Source organism: Cynara cardunculus (assembly GCF_001531365.2).
Source record: "Cynara cardunculus var. scolymus isolate 2C chromosome LG 10, CcrdV1, whole genome shotgun sequence".
NCBI classification, from domain to species: Eukaryota; Viridiplantae; Streptophyta; class Magnoliopsida; order Asterales; family Asteraceae; genus Cynara; species Cynara cardunculus.
The window spans coordinates 12442648-12466111 of record NC_037537.1 but is presented as its reverse complement, the minus strand read 5'-3'; the positions used below and the strand labels follow the sequence as shown (position 1 = coordinate 12466111).

Here is a 23464-nt window from a genome sequence, read left to right as displayed (position 1 = left end):
CATTCAAAATCATGAAGTTCATTATCATTATCTTGGCCCTAGAATTCAAAATGAGTTAATTTCTCTTTTGGCTCATAATGTTAAAAGTTCTATCATGAAAAATATTAGAGCTGCTAAATATTTTTCTGTAATTCTTGACTGTACACCTGATGTGAGCCATCAAGAGCAAATGAGTTTAATCATACGATGCGTGAATATGTCCGGTGATAAAATAAAAATAGAAGAGTATTTATAGAGTTTTTAAATGTTAATGATACATCTGGTTTAGGGTTGTTCAGTGAATTATTAGATGTACTTAAATCTCTCGATCTTAGTGTTGATGATGTGAGGGGTCATGGTTATGATAATGGTTCTAACATGAAGGGAAAACACCAAAGGGTACAAAATCAATTACTTGAAGTTAATCCAAAAGCGTTATATATGTCATGTGCTTGTCATAGTCTTAATCTTACTCTTAGTGATATGGCCCATTCTTGTGTTAAAGTTGTTTCATTTTTTGGAATTGTTCAACACATATACACATTATTTGCTAGTTCTACAAAAAGGTGGAAGGTGTTACTTGATAATGTGTCAAACTTAATTGTAAAATCTTTGTGCAACACACGTTGGGAAAGTAGAATAAAAAGTGTCAAGACAATTAGATTTCAAGCTCCTCAAATAAGATCGACTTTACTTGAATTATGCAAATCATGTGATGATGCCAAGACGAAAAGTGAAGCAGAAAGTTTGGTCAGTGCAATTGAAAATTTTGAGTTTTTACTTGGTATGGTTATTTGGTATGATGTTTTATTTGCAATAAACATGGTTAGTAAAAAGTTGCAATTGAAAATCTATGTGCATTAATGCTACCATGGAACAATTTGAAGGTGTAGTGAAGTATTTTGAAAAGTATAGGAAGGAAGAGTTTGCATCAAGATTGGATACTGCTAAAACAATAGCATGTGAAATAAATATAGATCCTACATTTTTAATTAAACGTCGTATTATTAGGAAAAAACAATTTGATGAAAATAACAGTGAAGAAGAAATGCTAGCATCGGAAGATGAGGCTTTTAGAATTAATTACTTTCTAACCACTGTGGACATGGCAATTTCTTCATTGAATAACAGAGTTGAACAATTAAAGAAATTCGAAAGTATTTTTGGATTCCTATTCGATTCTAATAAACTAAAGTCATTGGATGAAAATGAATTGATGAGATATTTTGTTCATTTTGGTGATACCTTTTATCATAATATTGTGGCGGATGTGGATGTAAATGATCTTTATTCTGAATTAAAGGTGTTGCAGGTGACTTTGCCAAATAAATCAATGACGGCAGTTGAAATTCTTGAGTTTGTCAAAGTTGTAAATTGCTACCCTAATGTTTCGGTTGCTTATTGAATTATGTTGACAGCATCTGCGGAAAGGAGTTTTTCAAAATTGAAGTTATTGAATACGTACTTGAGGTCATCAATGTCGCAAGAAAGGTTGAATGGATTGGCAATATTGTGCATTGAAAAAGACATGCTTGATAATATTGATTTAGATGCTATTATTGATGATTTTGCTTCCAAAAATGCTCGAAGAAGTTGTTTTGTATGAATTAGATGCTATTATTGATGNGAAGAAGTTGTTTTGTATGAATTAGATGCTATTATTGATGATTTTGTATCCAAAATACTCGAAGAAGTTGTTTTGTATGAATTGTTAGTATTATTGTATGAAAGTTTTTTTTGATGATTAAAAACATTTATTTATGATTTTTTGTACATATAGAGGGCCAAAAATTCACAAATCGCCCAGGGCCCAAAAAATGTCAGAAACGGGCCTGCATGTACACCATGTAATGTACTAGACCGGATGTCTTATATGCCCTAAACATGACGAGAAGATATCAGTGAAACCTAGCTAATGTTCACAAGTTTGCAGTAAAGAGTATTCTATAGTATCTAAAGAAAACTAAAGATATGTTCTTACTGCATGACGGTCAGGAAAAAGATCTGTATGTCCAAGGGTATACAAATGCTAGTTTCCAAACCAAACTTGATGACTTCAAATCGTAGTCGAGATACATGTTTGTGTTAAACAATGGTGTTGTAAGATGGAAAAACTACAAACATAATAGCATATTCGACTACAAAATTGGCAGATCCTCTCTTAAAGCCTATGAGTCAGAGCAAACATGATGTTCACTCTAGTGCAATACGATTGAAGTTGTTGCAAAACTTTGATTTGATCTAAAATTTTAGTAAACTGTATTTGAATAATAAAATAGTCATGATCCTATCTGTTTTGGCATATTGTATTACATTAAACATTTCTATGTTCATTATTAGCATCTTTAAATATCCTTAAATAAATATGATGATCATATTATTTGAAGTTGTCCATGATTGGTTATTACCGAATACTGGTGATAAATACATATCATTGTGAAATCTAATCAACTCTAAATAGGAAGTGCATTGGGTGCAACCAGAGTCACATGCGCCTGTCCGGGGGACAAATGTTGGACAAGACCCACAGTTAAGATCACCTCATAACTCGACGTCATAAGGTGAGTCCTAAAATGGTAGACACTCTTATCCTCAAACATTAGATGTGCATAGGAACCAAATGCATAAAGAGTGTTATACTTTGATATAGTCTAACGTTACCCTTAACCAGGTAATCATAAGGGCTATATTGGGTATAACATGAATTGTGCATAAGTTGTGTACATGCAATATGGGATTTGTTCCTCTCAAGTTGAGAGAGATGTTTATGGGCCCCTCCATGGCATAAATTGATTTACATGGCCAGACATGTGGATTGGTTGAACTAATAGCATCTGTCTAAATGAAACATATTGGGATCGAAAAACATAATCTTTAAACTATAAAGGATGAGATAGATCTATGCCTTAAGTTCAAAAAAAATTGTGAAGCAAAAAGATAAAGAAATGATATTAACATATGAATGATTGGATTAATCAGGTTGCTCGAGAGAAAAACACATTTACATTGCCTTAGGGGGTGACGTGTTGCTACACGAACCACCGTATGTATCGTATCGTGTGCAAGTGGGGGAATATAAGTTATTATATGCCAACGACATAATTTACACAAAGATACTGTTAAGGAGTATGTAAATCTATATGGTCGCACACAAAGAATATATTTGCTTCCAGTTGAAAGATTCCCAGAAAAGTCATGTTTGACAGTTAACTAATTATTTTTGAAGAGTAATTTTAAAATATGTGTCAAAATTTAATAATGATAATTACATGGTGTTATATGTAAATAGGTGTAATTATTAATGTTTTAGATAATTATATAAATTTTTACAGATAAATATCAAAACTTTATTTGAGTTATGGATCAACCGGGATGCAGTCAAACTAATTTTAAGTGATTCATAATTTTAGATTTGTCTATCAATTAAATAGAAAATAAATCTTTTTCTTTTTGGTGAAACATATATTAATATTAGGGTTCTTTGGGGTAGCATCCGGTGGGAGATCAACGTGTGTTTGTGTGTGGATCAACTATAGAGGAAAACACTGTTGGTTTCTTGATACATCGTCAGATAGGGGTGCTAAAAAACCCAACCAACCCAATCAACCCAACCTAATGCGAAATAACTCAACTTGAAGCAACCCGATGTCTAATCGAGTTGTAAGATCTTCAAACTATAGGGACTGAGTTAAATTAGGTTACTTTTATTTGAACACAACCCAACCTGATGAACCAAATATCCTTTTATTTTGTGGATTAATTATGATTATTAAGTTTATACTAATATGTATATTAGACAATTACACCATCACGTACCCTCTTCATATACATATATTTTTAATTTATTCTTCGTCTCTATATAACTCCTTTGTATATATGTTCAGTAACTGTGAACATATATATATATATATATATATGCAGATTGAGAAAATTAATTGAATGTGCTATACTTAAGATGTAAGAAATATGGATAAGTTATAATAGATGGTTGATGATGAAAAATAAATTACGAGTAGACTAGAGAAAACAACATATTCAACGTTAGGAGAATACTTTGATGTACCAAAGTATCAACACGACCAACCCGACCAACACGTACAATTTGGCTTGTACTTTGGGTTGGGTTGGGTTGGGTTGGGGTAAATATTGGGTCAGGTTGTTTAAATGCCTTCAACCCGATCAAGCCAACCCATGAGCACCCCTACTATCAGATACCTCGCTAGATCTAAAAAGGTACAATTCTGAATATCCTATGGTGTATGAGTATAATTAAATGCATCATTGAATCTGATTAGGTTTTAAGGATTATTTACTAGCTACTGACTTGGCTGACTCGGTCGACAGTCAACGTGTTTATCAAAGTCGAAATCTGACCACAATATTGACCGAAAACTTACCGGGCCAGCTCCAAAATGATGCTTACTCTAGTCAATTTCCACGTTTCCAGAGTATGCCCTTCCCAAAACGTGCAATTAGGTTTTCATCTATTTTATCGCTCCTCCTCCCTTCTCCCGCCTCATCGCTCCTCGTCCCTCCTCCCATGGATCATCGCTCCTCCTCCCCCTCATCGATCTTGGCTCTCTTCACACCATTGTGCTTCTCCTTATATGATTCATCTTTCTTTTTTTTTTGAAAAAATTTGTGCACCCTCTACTCTTTGAAGATCGATTTCTTTTATTCATGATTACCTGGATGACTCGTACATTTCTTCATTCATGATGAGTTTTCAGCTTCACTGATTTTATCATGTAGGCTTCTGGGTATTGGTTTTCTTGACTCATTTATTGATTTGTTTGGATTTTAACTTTCATGATATATATTTCTTGCCATTTTAGTGTTTAATTGAAAGGTAATAATTTAAACCCATGTGAACTTTACTCAATTTCCATATAATTATACTTTGATTGGAAGTTTGTTTCTATGCAATTCCCATAATAGTTGGATTCATCATTCCATAAATGGGTCTAAGGAATCACTCATATTTTCTTTTCAATTCCATATTTGCATAGTACCTAAAATCTAGGAGGATGGCCTAAAGAGACTAGAGGATAACTAACAGGTGATCATTTTGTAGTTCAAGGATGGTCTAAAGAGATTAGAGGATGGCCTAAATAGACTAGAGATATCTTTATATTGTTGACTTATTTCTTCTTAACATGTTTTATTGATACTGAACATCATACTTTTACTATGTTTTCTTTTGAACTTGTTTGAATCTAAATGTTATGTATAAACAATTATAATTTGATCCAAGTTATGCATTGGCTCTCCAAATCTAGATTGTCCATTTTGTCCACATTCTTACATGAGTTTTTATCTTGCAGAGGTTAGAGAAACTGTTACTTTTGGTGCTCAAAAGGGGATCAAGAAGGTTAGTTTACCTTTTCCCTGAGATTTACTTGTTAATCTTAAAGCTTTCACCAGGGGAACAATTCATGTGATGACTTGTTATCAGTAAATTATGTCCCCAAAATCAGCCCAGTCCACGGATCTAAGCAAAAGTGGAAACATTTGAATGTGTAATGTTATGCAACTATATATATTTCTCATACCATCCTCAACAAGTGGTATATTTTCACTTTTTGAGATCAAAGGGTAACTTTTATACATGTTTGCGATATTTGATATGAAGTTTAACTTAATGGGTAGATTTTGCCTCTGAAAGCTACATAATCCATGTAATTTTTTTAAACTGTTGAATTGGGTGTTCTTTGTTTTTGAATTGTTGAATTGGGTGTTCTTTGTTTTTAGATTTTTTATGCTATGTATATACATGTTTTCATATTTATTGTACTTGAGCATTTCTTTACACAAAGAGGCCATTGTTGGTATCATGATTATATATAAAACATCCAAGTCCAGCAACACCCATGTTTGTTATCATTTATTTCATGGTTAATATGTTAGTCGAATAAACTTAAGCATATAATCATATATCAAGAATCGGAATTGTGTGCATTATTTTGTTAATAATTTCATAGTTAATAAATGGTTTTTGTTACGCCAACAAGTAAAAATAAAGAAGCCAACTTCTTCTTTGCTCCTTTTCTTTCTTCTATCTTTTTCTCTTTTCTATTGTCATTATTTTGTTATTATGTTCTTTCAACAAAAAATAGATTTTTTTGCATTCGAATTTATAAGTAAGTTTAACGTATTGGGTAGGTTTTGCCTATGAAAGCTACATAATCCATGTAATTTTTTAAATTGTTGAATTGGGTGTTCTTTGTTTTTAGATCTTTTGCGATATGTATGTACATATTTGTTATTATGGTCCCATATTTCTTCTCCTTAAATGTAAGAATGGTCTTTAATTTTTATTTATTTATAATTTCTAGTGTCTTTTGATCATTTCTTGATATGATTACTTTAAAATTCAGTTATTATCGTCAATATTTTTTGGTTTCCTGTATGTGTTTTTTGTTTTTGTTGTACACTTTGTTTATTGAAAACATGATGGAAAAAAAGAGCTTGGAATGTTTGGGTCTTTTTGACATATGTATGGATTTCATATGATGTATCATCTGAACCCAAAAAATTGAGGGTTAGTTGGAAAGAAAATGTGGTAAAAACCTTTCTGGAGTCTTGTCAACAAGAGATGTCCATGAATAGAATTCAAGGCGGCAGCCTTAGGCTGCACACATGGAATAATATAGTGAAAACATTAAAAAGCACTCACAACTTCATTGTCAATCAAAGACAAATGAATAATCACTATGATTATTTCAGAGGGAAATACGCGATATGGTCTAGACTAAGGAATAAAATATGTAATGTCTATAACCCAACAAACAACATAGTCAATCTATTTGAAGAGGAGTGGAAGGTAGAGGCAATGGTCAATTCCTTTTCTGGTTTTCTAGTATTAATTTTCTTATATTTTTCTTTTAGTTATATGTTTTTACCTTTTTATAAATAGTTGAGTAAATATGCTCACAAGTTGAGAATGCACCATTACTTTATCCTAATCTTCGTATGCAATTTTCTTATGGAGTGGTGGCCACGAGTATGGGAACTTAGGGACCTTGGTCTAATTCTCATAACCCTTCGCGTGTTGCTAATGTTTTTAACCTGCCTTTAGTCGTTGATGATCAAGGCTTGGATACCACACAAGCACCTCCTATTTCAGATCAAACACCTCCTATTTCAACTCAAACCACTTAATTCAACTCAAGGACCTTCTAGCTCGACACAAGAATGTTTCTCTCGTTCTTAAACCATAAAACAGAAAGCTAATCAACTATTGGTAAGGGAAGATGAGTTGGCACATGTGGTGACACATGTAAAAACCATTTTTGACAAACCATCTAAGGACGATGATATGGATGCTTGTATGTCGAAATTGGAGAAACTTGGTTGGCAATAGCCTGTTGTATGACATCACACTTTTTCTTTTTAGTCAAAACAGAGATTATAGAAGAATTTGGCTACGTTTGAAGGATGAGGGGTGTGAGTCATGGGTTAACTTTATGGCACGCCAACTTAACTTATAACAAACAGGTAATGTTTGATATTGATGCGGTATTTAGACTGACGTTGTATCGACGAATATGAAACTTTGTCACTTTTTGGTGTTTTATATGGACTATGGAACTTTATCGCTTTTGGGTGTTTTGTATGGACGAGTATGAAACCTGATCACTTTTTGGTGTTTTGTATGAACGAGTTTTGGAACTTTAATATGTTCAATTTAATATTATGTCACTCTTTATTGTTGATTGTTTAACTTGATATTTTTGTTGTTGTAATTGTATATTAAAGATCTATGTCATGCATGAAACATAGCACAATGTTTTTTATATTTTGTATATGCAAGGTTATATGGATCGTAATCAGTTAATGATGATTGTAGTGATTGCATATTGGTATTTGAGAAGAAGAACTGAAGCAAGAATGGAAAGAAGAGAAAGAATAAGAGATAACAATTCAAATTTGACCGGACATGCGTATACACAAGAATTATTACATGGGTCTAATACGCAATATCATGAATTGATGTCTCTATCTCGTGATTCTTATATACTCTCCAGTGACCATTTTAAACAAAACAATTGGTTGCAATCTAGTAGTGGTATAAGTGTCGAAGAGAGGATGACAATGTTTTTAAGTATTGTTGGTCATAATGAACGTTTTAGAATGGTCAAACGTAGATTTCAACATTCCACACAAACTATTCATATATGTTTTCATGAAGTGCTAAATGGAATGATCGAATTCGAAAGAGAAGTCGTAAGACCAACGTTCTTTGATGGAACTTTGAACATGTCAGAGAGAGTCAGAAACCTTAAAGATATATTTACGGTATGTTATTTGTCTTGATACTTTGTAAAACATGAGAAGTTCTTATGATATTATTATATAAAATTTGTGGTTTTCTTACAGGGGCTATAGGCGCACTAGATAGAACTTTGATACATGCGGTTGTGCCTATAAATCAACAAGCAAGATATAGAGGAAGAGGTTATTGCTTTCAAAATGTTTTAGCAATGTGCGATTTTAACATGATATTCACATATGTTTGGTTGCTGGATGGGAAGACATTGCAAATGACGCGAAAGTTTTGAGAGAATTTGCATTTGACCCAAATTCGAGATTTTCGTTTCCTTCACCGAGTATGTATCATCCTTTACTAATAGTGAAATATTATCATTTTTCTGTAATTTTTAATTGTATTGATAAATGTAAATAAATATTATCTCTATGATGTTGCATACCCCAATACCCATGGATTTTTTGACTTCATAACACAATACAAGGTATTGTTAGCTGATTTTCGACGCCGACGTGCGGTAACTAAAGAAGAAAAGTTCAGTCATGCATATGCACAACTTAGAAACGTTATTGAACGTGCGTATCGCGTCTTGAAAGCAAGATTCCCAATTCTAAAGCAAATGGTTTCTTATCCTTATCCAAAACAAATAGAGGTAGTGGTTGCTTGTTTCACAATTCATAATTTTTTAAGAAGATGCAATATCCAAGATCAACTGTTTATGGAATGTGATGAGAGAGCCATGTTTACTGCAGAAGAGAAACATGGAGGAGGCATTGCAGAGGAAGTCACTGAAGTACAATCAATGTTCTAAATGACGTGAGGCTTGGCATGACAGTGAGGTTAAGTCTCAAGTTTTACGAGTTATGGCAAGGCCATGGTGTTTTTAAGGCCTGCCCTAAGGCGACATAGGCATACACATATATATACACACACGTGCACACACCTACCAACCCTTGTATGTATTAATGTTTTGAGAATACTTTCGAATAAATTAAATTCATATAAAGTAATAAAACTAAAAGGAAAGAACCATTGATATCAAATAGATAGAGCTCATAGGAAATGAAACCAAGAGTGCAAAATCGGATTAGATCTCTTTCACTACCTTTTTCAATTTTTAAAGAATCTGTATTCGACTTTTCGTGTACGGGAATTTTGAGTAAATATTTACCTATTTAAGATTTTAGTTTTTTAAGTTTTCTTTCATGTTTATTTAAGTCCTAGGTTTCCTACATAATTATTATTCATCGCTCAAATTATATATCAAAGTAGCCTAGACCTTACAAAATAAGGTGTCATAACGTGTCGTAACATGCCATAACACGTTACCGTGCAAACCAAGCCTTTAGAGTGGAGCCATGGGGGTTAACGCGGTGGCGAACCCAAGTCTTGATGCCATAACGAGTTATTTAGAACCATGAGTACAATGGGGGCTTCTCAAGACAATGGATATATGGATAATCTGCAGGATCAGATTGCGACTCAACTATTTTCAAATGCTTCAAATTAGTTTTTATTGTCTAGGATGAAAAACAAACAATTTCTTTTTGGTATTAACGTTTCATATTCCGTTTGTATTTGAATGACTATTAATATATTTTGTTGTTTAATTTGAAGTATGAAAATTGTATTTTGTTTTCTTATTTGACAATTAATCATATAAAAAGGAGTAAAATGTATTACTTTTGTTGGTAATCATTTATTTAAAGTATGCATTTTTTTCTTCCTTTAAACTATTAATAACAAAAACAATTACATTTTATTCAACATATAATTACAAATAAGGTTACAATGGTCATTTTATTGTTGGTAAACACTCTTACGTAGTACAACACTTACCCGGTAAGAGTTGGTAAACGACCCATTAGTTAGAAAAGTTTTCTAATTTGTAATTGTAAGAGAAATAAAATGATTTTCAATGGGTTAAGACTTAGAAGTTAAAGGTATTAGAGTTTAATCGTTCCTTAAAGTAACGAGTCTTTGAAGTAAGAGTTGTAAATGCAATAGTAAGAATTACATTTAGGGCATTAAGGGACCGTTTACTAAACATTTACTTGTTAAGTGCTTACCAGATAAATTTCCTTACCGGATTAACATGAGAAGGGCCAAGAATCTTACCGGGTAAGAGCGATGAGAATGATAGAGAGTCTTACCCGGTAAATGAGAATGACGACTCTTACCTAAATAAACGCTTACTCAGTAAATTTGTTGCATTCGATATGTTTTGATTTACTAAAATCTTGCTAATCAGAATAAATCATAGTGTTTACTACTGTCGATAAACGCTTACCGAGTAAGCAATTGGGTAAATGGGCCCTAACTTTTGTTTGTTGGGGGCTTATTAATAATTTTGCATTAAACCTACAAATCATGGTTTAATTGGGGGACTTTGCCCCTACGCCTTTGCCACCGAAAAGCACCAACAAGTTATCTAGACTCACGAGTGCCTTAAAGATGAAAGAATGTGAAGCACCGACCCTTTTGCAATACATTATACATCTCATAGGTTCAAGGAATGGAATACCAACAAGTTATCTTTCAATCTTAACATCGAATTTGTAGCAATCATGCAAGTATGTTGTCGATTATTACATGTTTAACCATCGTTTAAGGCTCAATTTATCGGGAGAGATAGAGATAAGGTTGTCCCATCCGAGACAGTCATAATTCTACGCCTTAACAGGCCCGTTTCTGACATTTTTTAGGCCCTGAGCGAGATGTAAAAAAGGGCCCTCGATGAGTACGATATTTTTTCAATATATTGTTTTTATCATCAGAATTAACATTGAATTCATATAAAACCATTTTTCCGAGTATTCTTGAACGCTGAATCAATCAATACTCATTTCTAATTTGTTTCATCATCAAAAACATCCTATGATATACTTTTGGTACATAAAATGATATCATTTGGAATCACAACGTCGATTCTTCTGATTTTCGAGTGACACTATGTAAATCAATGTAAAAATGTTGATTTTTCATGTCATCTCATGTTAATGTTTTTTAACATCTTTTTGAACTTTTATATTATGTTTTTGAATTTGGGAAGATTAACATCATTTTAAACTTTTATATTATGTTTTCGAATTTGGAAAAATTAACACAATTTTAAACTTTTATACTATATTTTCGAATTTGAGAAGATTAACACCATTTTAAACTTTTATATTATGTTTTCGAATTTTGGAATGAAAGAAAGAATGAGAAAGGAAAAGAAAATAAAAGGAAAGAAGAAAAATAAAGTTTTTTATTTGTGTTTTTAATAGATAAGAGAGAGGAAGGAAAAATAATGAAATAAAAATAAATTTTTATATAATTTTTTTCTTTTCCTTTTCTTTTTCTTTCCTTAAAAGAATCTCAAGAACATAATATTTTTCTTCCCCCATTAATTTCCTCCCTTTCTTATGTAAAAGAAGACTCAATAACATAGAGTTAGGGTTAAAACAAACTTTTATGAAATCATCGATTATATAAATTAAAAAAACTCATAGTGGTGATAGTTTAAGATCTTATTCTTCTTTTAGAGATAGAATAGTACATAAGATTTATACACTAAATATTAAATAATAAAGAACAACTATGAAAAAACAATTATAGTTTTATTATTCTAAATATAAATATAAGTTGTACCGTCTTATATGGTTGGTAATTTTTTTTCCAAAGATGGGGGTTTTGTTACCTAATAACAAATTTTTTTATCATATTCTAATATAACAATAGAATTCACGCGATAATGAAACAATCAAAAGATCGATGGAAGATAAATTATGGAGAATATATCAAAGTTTTCGAAGCAAGTAGTTTTAGACGTCGGTTTTAGATTAAAAAACTTAGAAAAACATTAAATGATATTATATAATAAACGACAGATTAATATCTTTATGTGTTTTTTCTCCAATATATTTAATTCATACATGTTTGGATCTTTAATAGTTAATGTAGTACAATAATATTTTCTTGTCATATTAGATACTAATTTTTTATGTGTCTTCTATTTACTAATTTTTTTGAACTACTATTATATATATTAAAAAAAATTAGGCCCCTAATTTTTATGGGCCCTGGGCGTACGCCCGACCCGCCCTCCCCCAGGGACGGCCCTGCGCTTTAGCTACTATAGATTTCGACTTTTCTAGTTGGTTATTTGATGTGTTTTGAACTACTAGAAGAGTATTCGTGCAATGCAGCGAGACACATCTCGATTTTAATGTTTAATTTTATTATTTGTCTCTGTCGATGTTATAATATGATTTTATGTGTTTTTAAGAAAACAATAATGATTTTATTTTTGAATAAAATATAAATTTGAAAAAAATATATCAATATTAATATCAAATCAACTATTTAAAAGTTATCATTTTTTATATAATTTCTTTAATTTTTTATATTATAATTTAATTTAAGTTTAATAACCAAAATAATTTATTTTTGGTTTAATAATATAACATTTTACAAAAATAATAATTAAGTATTCTGTTAAAACTCAATGATTATCCTAATTATATTTTAGATTTTTTATATTTAAAATGAGATGTTTATTCTGTATTTGATTATGTTTATATGCAGTTAGTTACACAGATTCAGATATTGAACTTTCATAAGTTGTACTTACACGCAATCTACTTGCAATCTTGAGTTTTAAGTAATATGCCTTAATAAATAGTACTTTACACATTAAAAAATGATTTTTAAGAGTTTTTGTCGAATGCTTTATAATATAGTATAGATTTTTGCAATTTTGTTGAGCATTATAAATGTTATTTTGCTTAATAAAAAGTATAAAAGCACCAAAACATTTTGAAGGGTGGATCAGAGAAGCTGCAAAACTACAGGGACCAAAAATGTTATTTTGTCAAAAACGAAAATGAAAAGGAAATTAAGGAGGAAAAAGAGAAAACCTAAACCTAAGCCAAAAACCATACAAACAGAGGAACACAGGCCGCCTCTTCTGTTCACCACCGTGGATGCGCCGTCCATCGGTCAGATTTTCGGCTCAACACCGCCTTCTTCAGGGCCGGCGATCACACTCTTTTGCCTCTGTTAAATGCTCTCTTCTCTCTCTTCTTGCTATTACATGTCTTCTGTCATTGACATTTCTTCATACACCTTCTGCGCTTTCGTTCCCACTCAAATCCTACTGAATTTTCGATTTTTTCCCCTAGGGTTTTTGTATACTTCTTTGATACTACTCGTATTAATAAACAAACCACTTTGAATTTGACACGGCAACCGCATCATGGCTGATCAATCTCAGGTAAACATTATTTTCTATTGATGGAAGTGCAAACGATGTGGGTATCACTTGTTATGATTTGAGAAAGTTTAGATTGTGGGTATCGTAATTTTGGATGTTCACATTTGGTGTCTTTTATGTGTGGGTACTGGGTATGATTATTCTAGTGAATCGTGCTAGATGATATTTTATGGAAGGTGAATACTTTGCCCAATTTTGGTTGTCCAGATGGAAGTTCATATGAGTATTACATCATTCTTTTCAAAAGAAAGAGGTGTATTTTGACTTTTACGGTCCAACCGGCTGATTTCAGTGGGATTTCAAATGTATTATTTGGTTTTTTCTTAAGAAAAAAAATTATACCGACATTAAATAAGCTTCAAACAAATACTTCCCTATACCCATGGAAAATTCAAACGGTTTTCATTTCGTTTTTTAATTAGCTGTGATTTTTCCTTCTGTGTAACTTCTTAATTATTGTTACGGTAGTTGTTTTTCATGTTTTTATTACAAGTATTTTATTTTGAAAATGGAAATTAATTTCAAATACTTCTTTATATTCTGGGATGATGGAAGTGGACATTAACCAAGATTAAAATACTTGTTTTAACATGCATGGAACCAATTGTAGTATTTTTATGAAAAGGGAGTGTATTGAAGGTCCATATAAATTTGAATTTTGAAAGTAATGCTTTTTGACATTGGATTTCAAATTGTTCCTCTGTTTTTGGAACAGAGACTATACTGTAGGAGTCATACATTTATGATAAACTTGAAACTTAGCAGACATGGTTTGAAATGTGAACGAAAAATGAGATAGCTTTCTGGGTCAGGTTTTCGAAGGTGAGAACTTCAAAGAAAATGATAGTATCAGGATGGGCTCTAGTATGTTGCAATGGTGGAAGTATGTTTTTCTAACAGTAAATTTGTGGTTGATAAAGTTGTCAATTTGCTCTTAATCCTTCAGGTACTGTTATTCGGGTCATTTTCTGAAGATGAAGTCAAATCATGGTTTGATAAGCCAACTGGAAATGTGAAAAATCCTGTGAAAGAGGAAGCTTTAGATCTTGACTCATTAAAGATATCAAGTGCAATATCTTTTGGCAGCTTCAATGATGAATCATACAAGAATATGGACTCTTCCAAGGGGTCTAATTGCAACCCAACTAGCATTTCTAAGAATGGGACAAGTAGCCATAGTGAAGCAATCGAGAATCATAAGCCAAAAGCTTTACTACATCCTAAAGAAAATGGAAGACTATTTGATAATGGTAACATGAAGCTCAAACCGGTTGAAAACATTAACTTTTGTTCATCACACATACCCTCGAAAAATGTCCCTACTTCTGTAGTGGAAAACGAGTTTCAAACCGTAGTGAGTGTGAAGGAAGAAAAGTTGGTTGACACTGTTGATGGCCATCTTGCAGTGGATTCAGGGACATACTTACTACCTCGTGGGTTAATCAACTCAGGGAACACATGCTTTCTCAATGCCACTCTACAAGCTCTTTTGTCATGTTCTGCGGTTGTTCAGCTCTTCCAGGGATTAAAAACCCATGATATTCACAAGGTTTGCTTTTTAAGTGCATTTGATGGATTCAAATATGTAAATTCTTTGATAAATGAGACATCATATGGACATGGAACCTACTATATATACATACCATGTTATGATCGGTTGTATAACTTTACGTTTGTTTTGCACTATTTTATTTAGACGGGCTATCCTACATTAGCTGCTATTGTGGAATTTATTTCTGAATTCAAGATGCCTGCTGGTGCAAGCTCAAAGGACATGAACCATATGCAAGTGGGTAGACCTTTTAGCCCAGCCATGTTTGAAGTGGTTCTGAAGAATTTTACTCCTGATGTTCCTAGTAGCATCTCAGGAAGGCCCAGGTATCTTTATTTTGTTTTTAATATCAACCTTTTTCGCTATTAATGTGTATTTGATTTATCTCATTTGCATTTCAAGTAATATTTGAGTGGTTATTACGATTTATTATGAGGCACACCTTCTTTATATAACAACCAGTTACAATGATGAACTGAATTTTTTTTACTGGTCTTTGTGCTCATCTACCAACAGTTTAAGTCATAAAATTGCAACAGCCACTCAGATAAAGTAGTTGAAAATGGAGAACCCTTTGGATTCCTGTTATAATGAAATTGACTTTCTGTTTTAGGCAAGAAGATGCGCAGGAGTTCCTAAGTTTCATCATGCATCAGATGCATGATGAATTACTAAAGCTTGAAGGACAATCTTCAAGTGCAAGTGGCAATGGGTCATCACTTGTTTCATCCATAGAAGATGATGATTGGGAGACTGTTGGTCCTAAAAACAAGTCTGCAGTAACAAGAACACAAAACTTTGCTCCTTCAGAGCTGAGTGCAATTTTTGGAGGGCAATTGAGAAGTGTCGTGAAAGCAAGAGGTAGGCCAATCTAGTATCAGCAACACTATCATTTTTTATGCTGCATGAATAGGAAACAAAGGGATTTCCTAAAATGATAAAATTTGGAATGTCAAAATCTGTTCTCTTTGAACTGGTGGAGCATGCAATATATATGCAGAATGCTAAATCTAATTCCAGTTTGAGTATAAAATTAACCAACAGATGTAAGAAATTAATTGCTAATATTATTTAACTGTAGCTAAATTTTTATTATTACAGGGTGACTAAATACATGATCTGATATCTCTAAAAGGAATATAAAATATTGTATAACCCATATAAGTTTCTATTATATCCTTTTGGATTTTTGCGGGTTCTCTTGATCAAATCACGGTTTATGAATTGCAAGTAATTCAAGCTGGGTCTGCATTTGGTATCTGTCTATTGGAGTTAGCTCTGTAAGAGTTTTAGCTTGTATTGAAAGATAGTCATGCTCAAGTTTGCATGATTCAAATAAGATTCTTGCTTATTTCGCTCAGGTTATTTTTGCTGAAAATCCAATGACCAAATTCTTTAACATATGCCACTACATGCAAGTTGCACCTATAAGCAGTAAGCTCCGTTTGGATATGTGATAATGGTAGTTACTACGATGTGGTACCGCATGTAGCTTAGCTTGATTATCCTACTAGTTTTATGATGAAGTTATGGCCCGAACACCATAAGTTTTAGTTCACAATACATTGCCACATTTAATTTGGGGGAAGAAACAACACTCTTTTTGTTGAATTTTTCATACGTCCTCACCATACGAGTATGCGACTAACGATTCAACACTATATTATTAGTAGGGTAATATGTTATACACTAGAGAGAAACCATTCACTTTCATGTTATTTGTTCAGTGTCCCTTCTTGTCTATAACATGATATTAGTCTAGTTTCATATATAAAATTTATTTCTGTATCAGGTTTCCAGGTGTACTCTTGTAAGTTATCTTTCCCTACCATGTAATTTACTTCTAGAAAATGGAAAACAGAGAAAATGTTAGAATAAAACGAGGGGGAAAACATGGATGGCCGGTGTAGTTAGATTGTGAGGGAAAGGAGAGGGATTATTATAAATGTAAATCCATCTAGTAATAGATTGATGTCTCAATTGAAAAAAAAACTTGCAGGTGATTAAACTTATGACAGTTAAAGAGAGAGAGTTGGTGAATAACATCATAAGCTGTCATGGTATGGACTTCTTGTCCTACGTTCGTTTCTTGAGCTCTACTTGTAATTTTCTGAATTTTCTGTGCATATATGCTCCTTAAGGTGGAGTAAAACCTTACAATTGAATCAAGTTGATCTTGATAGTTCAACAATCTTGAGCACAAAAACTTTCTAAGATGCAACAAGATGAAAGCATTATTAATTCAAAAATGTGCAAGTGTATGATTTGCTATATCTCACAAATATTGGGTGAGGAAGTGTCGATGCTCAAATTAATTGAGCTTTCTATTTGAGGAGAATGAGTTTTTTGAAATTGGTTGCCGTTGTTTCCAAAGGGAAAAACCTTCTGCACTTTTCATTTTGGAAATTCCATTTTAGGAAACTTATCATTTAGAAACTTTTAATCTGAAATAGTCTAATTTTGAAAAAATGTTGAACTTGTCATATACTTTGTGAAATTACTACATTTTCGTTCAACCCTTACCTGAATATATATGGTCTCACATATTTTTAATCAGTAAACAAATATAAATGATCTTCATGTAGGTTACTAAGCTTAGCAGTCGATTTGTCATTAGCAAAACTTAAGGGTGTAAATTGTACATAAAACATTGTGTTTTTACTCTTCCACTAGCCATGCACCTTTGTCAACGGACTTGGTAACATTTCCTTCAAATATGTGGTTGAACAATCATCCAACCCCTTCACCAATAAAACAATCATTCAACCAGACATCCTGTGGAAAGTGTTCTTTGAAGGCCATCCTTGCAATTGGCAACACTAATGCTAATGTCACTGAACATTAAGAGAACAACTTAACTATATACCACTTCTATAAGTTATCTACGTTGCAAGTTGCAAATTAGTATTCCGGATATTTTCATGTGTGCACAATGCAAAATATTCAAGTAATTAAATAATCGTAAATTTATTGCTTAATCAACCAAATAATTTGAAGTTCAAGATTATGTATAATTGTAGATATGAAATACTATAGAAGTAAAAAATAGGGTGAATATAGGATTTGACCTCTTTAAGTCCAACATTCCTACATTGGAGTTGTTTAGGAGATGATGTTGGGTGGAAGATGTTGCAACAGTTATGTGTGTTGTATGTGTGAGTTCTGAGAATTGAAAGAGAGCTGTATCCAATTTGCCTATGCAGTTAGCGTTTATACCACATGAATTACACCTTGAACCCACAACCACGTGGTTAAAAGCAATGCATTCTTCTACTAAGTTATATATTATATTTAATGCTATCGAATAACATGACATACTAATTTGTTAAATGTAAGTGTAAAATATATTTCCTACATGATTGGTGACTTGGTGTGGGCATTTAAAAGCTGATGGAGTAGACCTGCATGGGGCAGGGGAATGGGTATGTTGGCCCCTACGTTCTTATCTAGAATGTGTAGCACATGGTCAACTGGCAGGATGTCTTGCTTTTCAGCATGTGATCATGGATTCAAGTCTGATGGTCTGCATCTGTTCTTTTGATCTGTTTGAGCAGATATCTTATTTAGTACTTTTAATCTATGTTGGTCAAACTGTAAGTTCACATGGCATTGGTCTTCTTTAGAAAAAAAAAATGTAAAGAGAAATCATGGGAAATGAGGTGGTGGGGTTGCAGAAGATGCTTGATTACGTACCGATTTCCAATCTCAAGTTAAATTGGAACATTCTGGAACAACCATTGAAACTTAAGAACAGGAAACATAGGAATTCATAGGAGGAATGCAACCTAAAGATGTCAAGGTCGAATGTGATATTGTTGAAGCAAGATTCCATTCGGTTACCAAGTTCAAGGTTGAAACTGTTGATTTTCTTTCTATGGATGGCTTATTTGACTCTTTAAGTGTGTCAACATTCCTAGTTCTTTTCGATTAACCAAAGATGATTCAATAATCATATTGCCAGCTTGTCCAGACAACTCACCATTCATCCAATTCATATGTACTTTTATATGCATTACCAATCACAATAAGCTATTAGTGAGATTGATTTTGGTCCACAAATTTTTTCTTCTTCAAATTTGTCTTATTAAAGGGCATTTTAGGTATTTGATCATTAATCATTATGTCAATTGTTTCATTTTTTCTGGGGGGAGGGCTTATATTGATGTAATCCCCCATCAACAATCTAGTTTTTATTAACTCGCTCTTAGGGCTTATTTGAACTGGTTTGGGATAAACACTTGGCTCTTGTATCCTTCTGCTAAAGTATGTGAATTCGACTTTGTGCAAGATTGATTTATGATCATCTAATATGTTTTTGTCAACAGGAAATAAAGCCTCTGCGACGGTTCAACCGTTTCTTTTGCTCCATCTTGATATATCTCATGAAGCTGTTTCTACCATTGAAGACGCTCTTCGGCTATATTCTATGCCAGAAACACTTGACGAGTATCGAACAACATCCGGAAAGGTATGATGCTTGCACAATCACTCATTGTTCACTTGCAATACTTAAATCATTTGACCGTGCTATCAAGTCTCTTATTATCACGGAATTTAAACTTATTGAAGAACATCAAGCATACTTATTCCAAATGGTGATCAATTCTGTTATTGGCTCATATACCTTAAATTCTGATCCAACCTCAAGTCTATGCTCAATTATTAATTTCACAATTCACATTTATTACACAATAATAGCATGTATTATTGTTGCCCTATGAAACTTAGCCATGGTCACACAAAGACTTCTGTTCTACGAAGTATTGATCCCAAACTACGAACGTTCCTAATTTGTATCAAGACTGCTTTTGTATTTAACAACCGTAAATGGCACATGTTAATGAAGTTTATTTTCATGGTAATAATGCTCAACTGCTCACATATATTTGTATTTAAACCTTTCAACTATATGCCCGTCTTGATTACAAACCGTTACTCATACATGCATGTGCTGATCTAAACATGATAAAATATTGTCTTTCAGGCTGGAGTTGTGACGGCCAGAAAATCTGTGAACCTACTAACACTTCCGAAGATAATGATATTGCACCTGAAGCGCTTTGGCTATGGAACTAATGGAAGTACAAAATTGCACAAATCTGTACGCTTCCCACTTGAACTGGTACTCAGTCGTGACTTGCTTGTTTCACCGGCAACAGAGGTAATGTTTGTTTCCACTGATTTATGCTCATCTTCCGATGCTATTATTTATTTTAAAGTTGACCCAAATAATGTTCTCATATTTTTTTATTTGTATGGTTGTTTTTTTTCTAGAGCTACCGGCATATGTACACATGATGTAAAAAAAGTACTTTATCCTTCCCATGAAATTTGTAGCATTTCATTTTTGACACCCTTGACTTGTTTGTGGTGATATGCATAGGTATGTTTCAAATTTTCCAATAAAGGAAATGTTACAACTGTAATAGGACATTCCGAAATGGAGTTTACAGTTTTCATGGGACAAAGGAAGTAAATGAAGGTCTTATTAAGGCCATGCTTGGCAACAGATGCTAGCTTATTTTTTGAGGTTATTGAAAAAGCTCCGGTTGGTTAGCCATTAACTAGTTTTTTGAGGTTATTAACTAGTTTTTTGAAAATCGACTTCAAGTAGCATTTCAATAAAGCTCGAGCGGCCTTTTTTCCACTTCTTTTCTTTTTCCAATTTTTCTCTTATTTTTCCAATTAATTTTTCAACATGTTTTTGTAGGTAATTTACATTATCATTTAACTTATCAACTAGTTTTCACCATATGAACCAAACATGACGAATTTATCAACTAGCATATCAGCTAACAACTTGCTTATTAATCAACAACTAGCTTTTTAGCTTACATCTAGCTTATCAGCTGGTTTGCCAATTAGAGCTTAAGTAGATTTTCCAGGTGAAACATTTTGCTTAGTATTTAGCCTGTTGTTAGAGTGTTGTTACAGTGTCATCAGATTTCCTCCTGATTGACACCCTCTTTTTATCATGATTATGTAGGGGGGTCGGAAGTATGCACTTATTTCTTCAGTAACACACCACGGAAGAGAAGCCTCTAAAGGCCATTACACTGCTGATGCTTGTTATCCTAGTGACCAGTGGTTCCGTTTTGACGATGCTTCCGTGACTGCAATTGGCACAAACAAGGTTTTACATGACCAGGCTTATATCCTCTTCTACAGAAAAGTGTAAAAATGGAGCACAAACTTCATTCCTACATACGTGTGCCACTCCAACGCAACAAGGTAACACATTAGATGTTAATCATGGCCGCCAACTCATCACACACAGGGTTGCCAGAGTGGCAAGAGTTTATTATATGCCCTCCATTGTTGCCGGAAAGGTGGGGTCATCGGAATTTGTGGTTTCTTTGAGGATGGTCGAGTTTGATTGATTATGATTGCTAAGCTAGCATGAAAGATGGTTCTGTGTCTGAGGTGAGGTGTAGTGTTTATCTTGTATGTAGAATATTTTTGATGTACATCCTTTTCATCAAGGAGGTTTTAATTATTTGACACTATTTACACGTGTTTGTTGCACCCTGTCTTGAGTTTCTATCGCATGTTATGGTCTTGTGTTTTTTTGTTAACCTGTGCATATCTTGACTGTCCTAAGGGCCATGTAAAAAAGCCTGGAAAATCCTTATGGTCTTGGTGGGATTCGAACCGGTGATCTTTGGTTACTTTCTCAAACCCTTGTGAAACTGTGTTTAGAGATGGCCATTAAGACCTGAAGCGATCAAAAAGCCTGATTAGGGTCAAGGTTAGGAATTATTCAAGGGTTTTTGGGTCGATGTTGTAAAGGTCGGTCCCAAAATTGGGACCAGTGAAGGCCTGGTATGGATCGGTTGGGACTGCTAGTCTTGGATAAAGTTTTTGGCTAGGTATCGGGTCTGGTTGGGATCGTTGATTCATATTTTGCCATCTCTAATTATGTTATATGAACTTGTACATTGTACATAAAAACTATCTTATTCCTTCATAGGGTTGGTCACGTTTTGTAATGTTCGGTTTAAAAATTTATTGATCGGGTTTCGAAATAAATAACGATGAAGAGTTCAGGGTAAAAATATTATATTGATATTGATGGAAGATGAGGGACCAAAGGTGAAATTGTGGTCACCTTCTTGTGGTTTGAAAATTTTGGTCCAATATTGGTATCTTGGACTTTTGGTTTTTTGGGGGGGGGGGTTGTTGCATTCCCATGTATCGTTTCACGCCTTTCTGCATATATGTAGCTTGAGACACCTTTCTGCATATATGTAGCTTGAGAAAAAAAGGTTGAGAGAAATTCTGGTGGTTTTCACTCAAGGAAGAAAGAAAGATCCGGGTAAAAGGTTCGGTGAGATATTGGTTAATATTGGACGAGGTGAGTTTTTACAATACTTTTGTAAAATACGTGTTATTACGTTATACGTGATTTACTTTGATATATGAAATTATGTGACATATTTGGATTCGAAAAATTATGTCCGGTGAGACGTGCTCATCTCCCATGAGGGGGAGATGAGGGGGCGCTCATCTCCCATGCCTTGGAAAATGAGGGAGTTCAACGACCAAGGTTTGACCAATGAGTTTGTTTATCGTTTAAACCGATAGTTGGCCGATAGAGGGCGATAGATGGCGGGGCAGCCACGATAGTTGGCGGGTTTAACCGCAATAGATGGCGGGGCAGCCACAATAGTTGTCAGGTTTAACAACGATAGTTGGGCGGAGCATCCACGATAGTTTTAATAATTAAGATCAGAACTGAATTCATTAACATTTTGATCTGTTTGATACGGTGAGTTATATCAAAATATGTTAAATGAGTTATTGGGTTGCTTGATGCGGTAAATTGGTAATGTCTCATCTTTTAGATGCGACAAGAAAAAGTTTGTTATATCAAAAGGTTGTATATTTGCTATTATTACAAATATGAGTTTATAAATGTGTTTGGTGATTATTCCCCCTGGTAAGAAGATGATTCATTCACTAGACCTTTCGGTCTAACCCTCATTTTTGGTGTTTTAATGGTGCATTACAGATCAGGTAACCAGATGTTACGGGAAAGGGAAGTTATAAAGAGATTATATGATTGTCTGCATGTGGATATTTGGGACCGAATGTGTAAGGTTGTATTTCTAGTTATATGAAATACATGATTGTATGTAAATGTGAAACCTGGAGCATTACACGTTTGCTCAGTGGCGGATGCAGAATTTTTTTTGTAGGGGGCACGATATAAAATAAAATAATAATTAACTTCAATTTCATACAAAAATGATAAAAAGTTACCTCTTACAACTGTGYCCTACGACTCTTCATCTTTTGAAATTGCGTGATTACATCATCATTTGAAACTGCGAGAAGTGCTTCTTTTTCTATAGTACATATCATTGCAGCATTCAAAAATTCATCACCGATTTTGTTGCGCAAATCT

General features: G+C 33.4%; 1 protein-coding gene across 3 annotated transcripts; it reads left to right on the top strand.

The window, feature by feature from the left end:
* Window positions 1–13169: 13169 nt before the first annotated feature.
* LOC112519560 (ubiquitin carboxyl-terminal hydrolase 24-like) lies at window positions 13170–21584 on the top strand. 3 transcript variants are annotated; one of them, XM_025127757.1, is made up of 8 exons: window positions 13170–13505; window positions 14452–14755; window positions 14912–15054; window positions 15202–15383; window positions 15671–15918; window positions 19383–19525; window positions 20042–20218; window positions 21044–21584. In XM_025127757.1, the coding sequence occupies exons 1-8, from the start codon at window positions 13488–13490 to the stop codon at window positions 21233–21235; spliced, it is 1407 nt and encodes a 468-aa protein (XP_024983525.1). In that variant the 5' UTR covers window positions 13170–13487; the 3' UTR covers window positions 21236–21584. The 3 variants fall into 3 exon arrangements, with proteins under 3 accessions (XP_024983525.1, XP_024983524.1, XP_024983526.1); XM_025127756.1 differs by having other exon boundaries at window positions 14452–15054; XM_025127758.1 differs by having other exon boundaries at window positions 13184–13505; window positions 14592–15054.
* Window positions 21585–23464: the final 1880 nt, after the last annotated feature.

Excerpts from the sequence above, each read along its gene's own strand:
- LOC112519560 (XM_025127756.1), top strand. Across the intron at positions 15,055-15,201 it reads AAACCCATGATATTCACAAG|ACGGGCTATCCTACATTAGC; the intron begins GTTTGCTTTTTA and ends TATTTTATTTAG. Across the intron at positions 20,219-21,043 it reads TTGTTTCACCGGCAACAGAG|GGGGGTCGGAAGTATGCACT; the intron begins GTAATGTTTGTT and ends ATGATTATGTAG.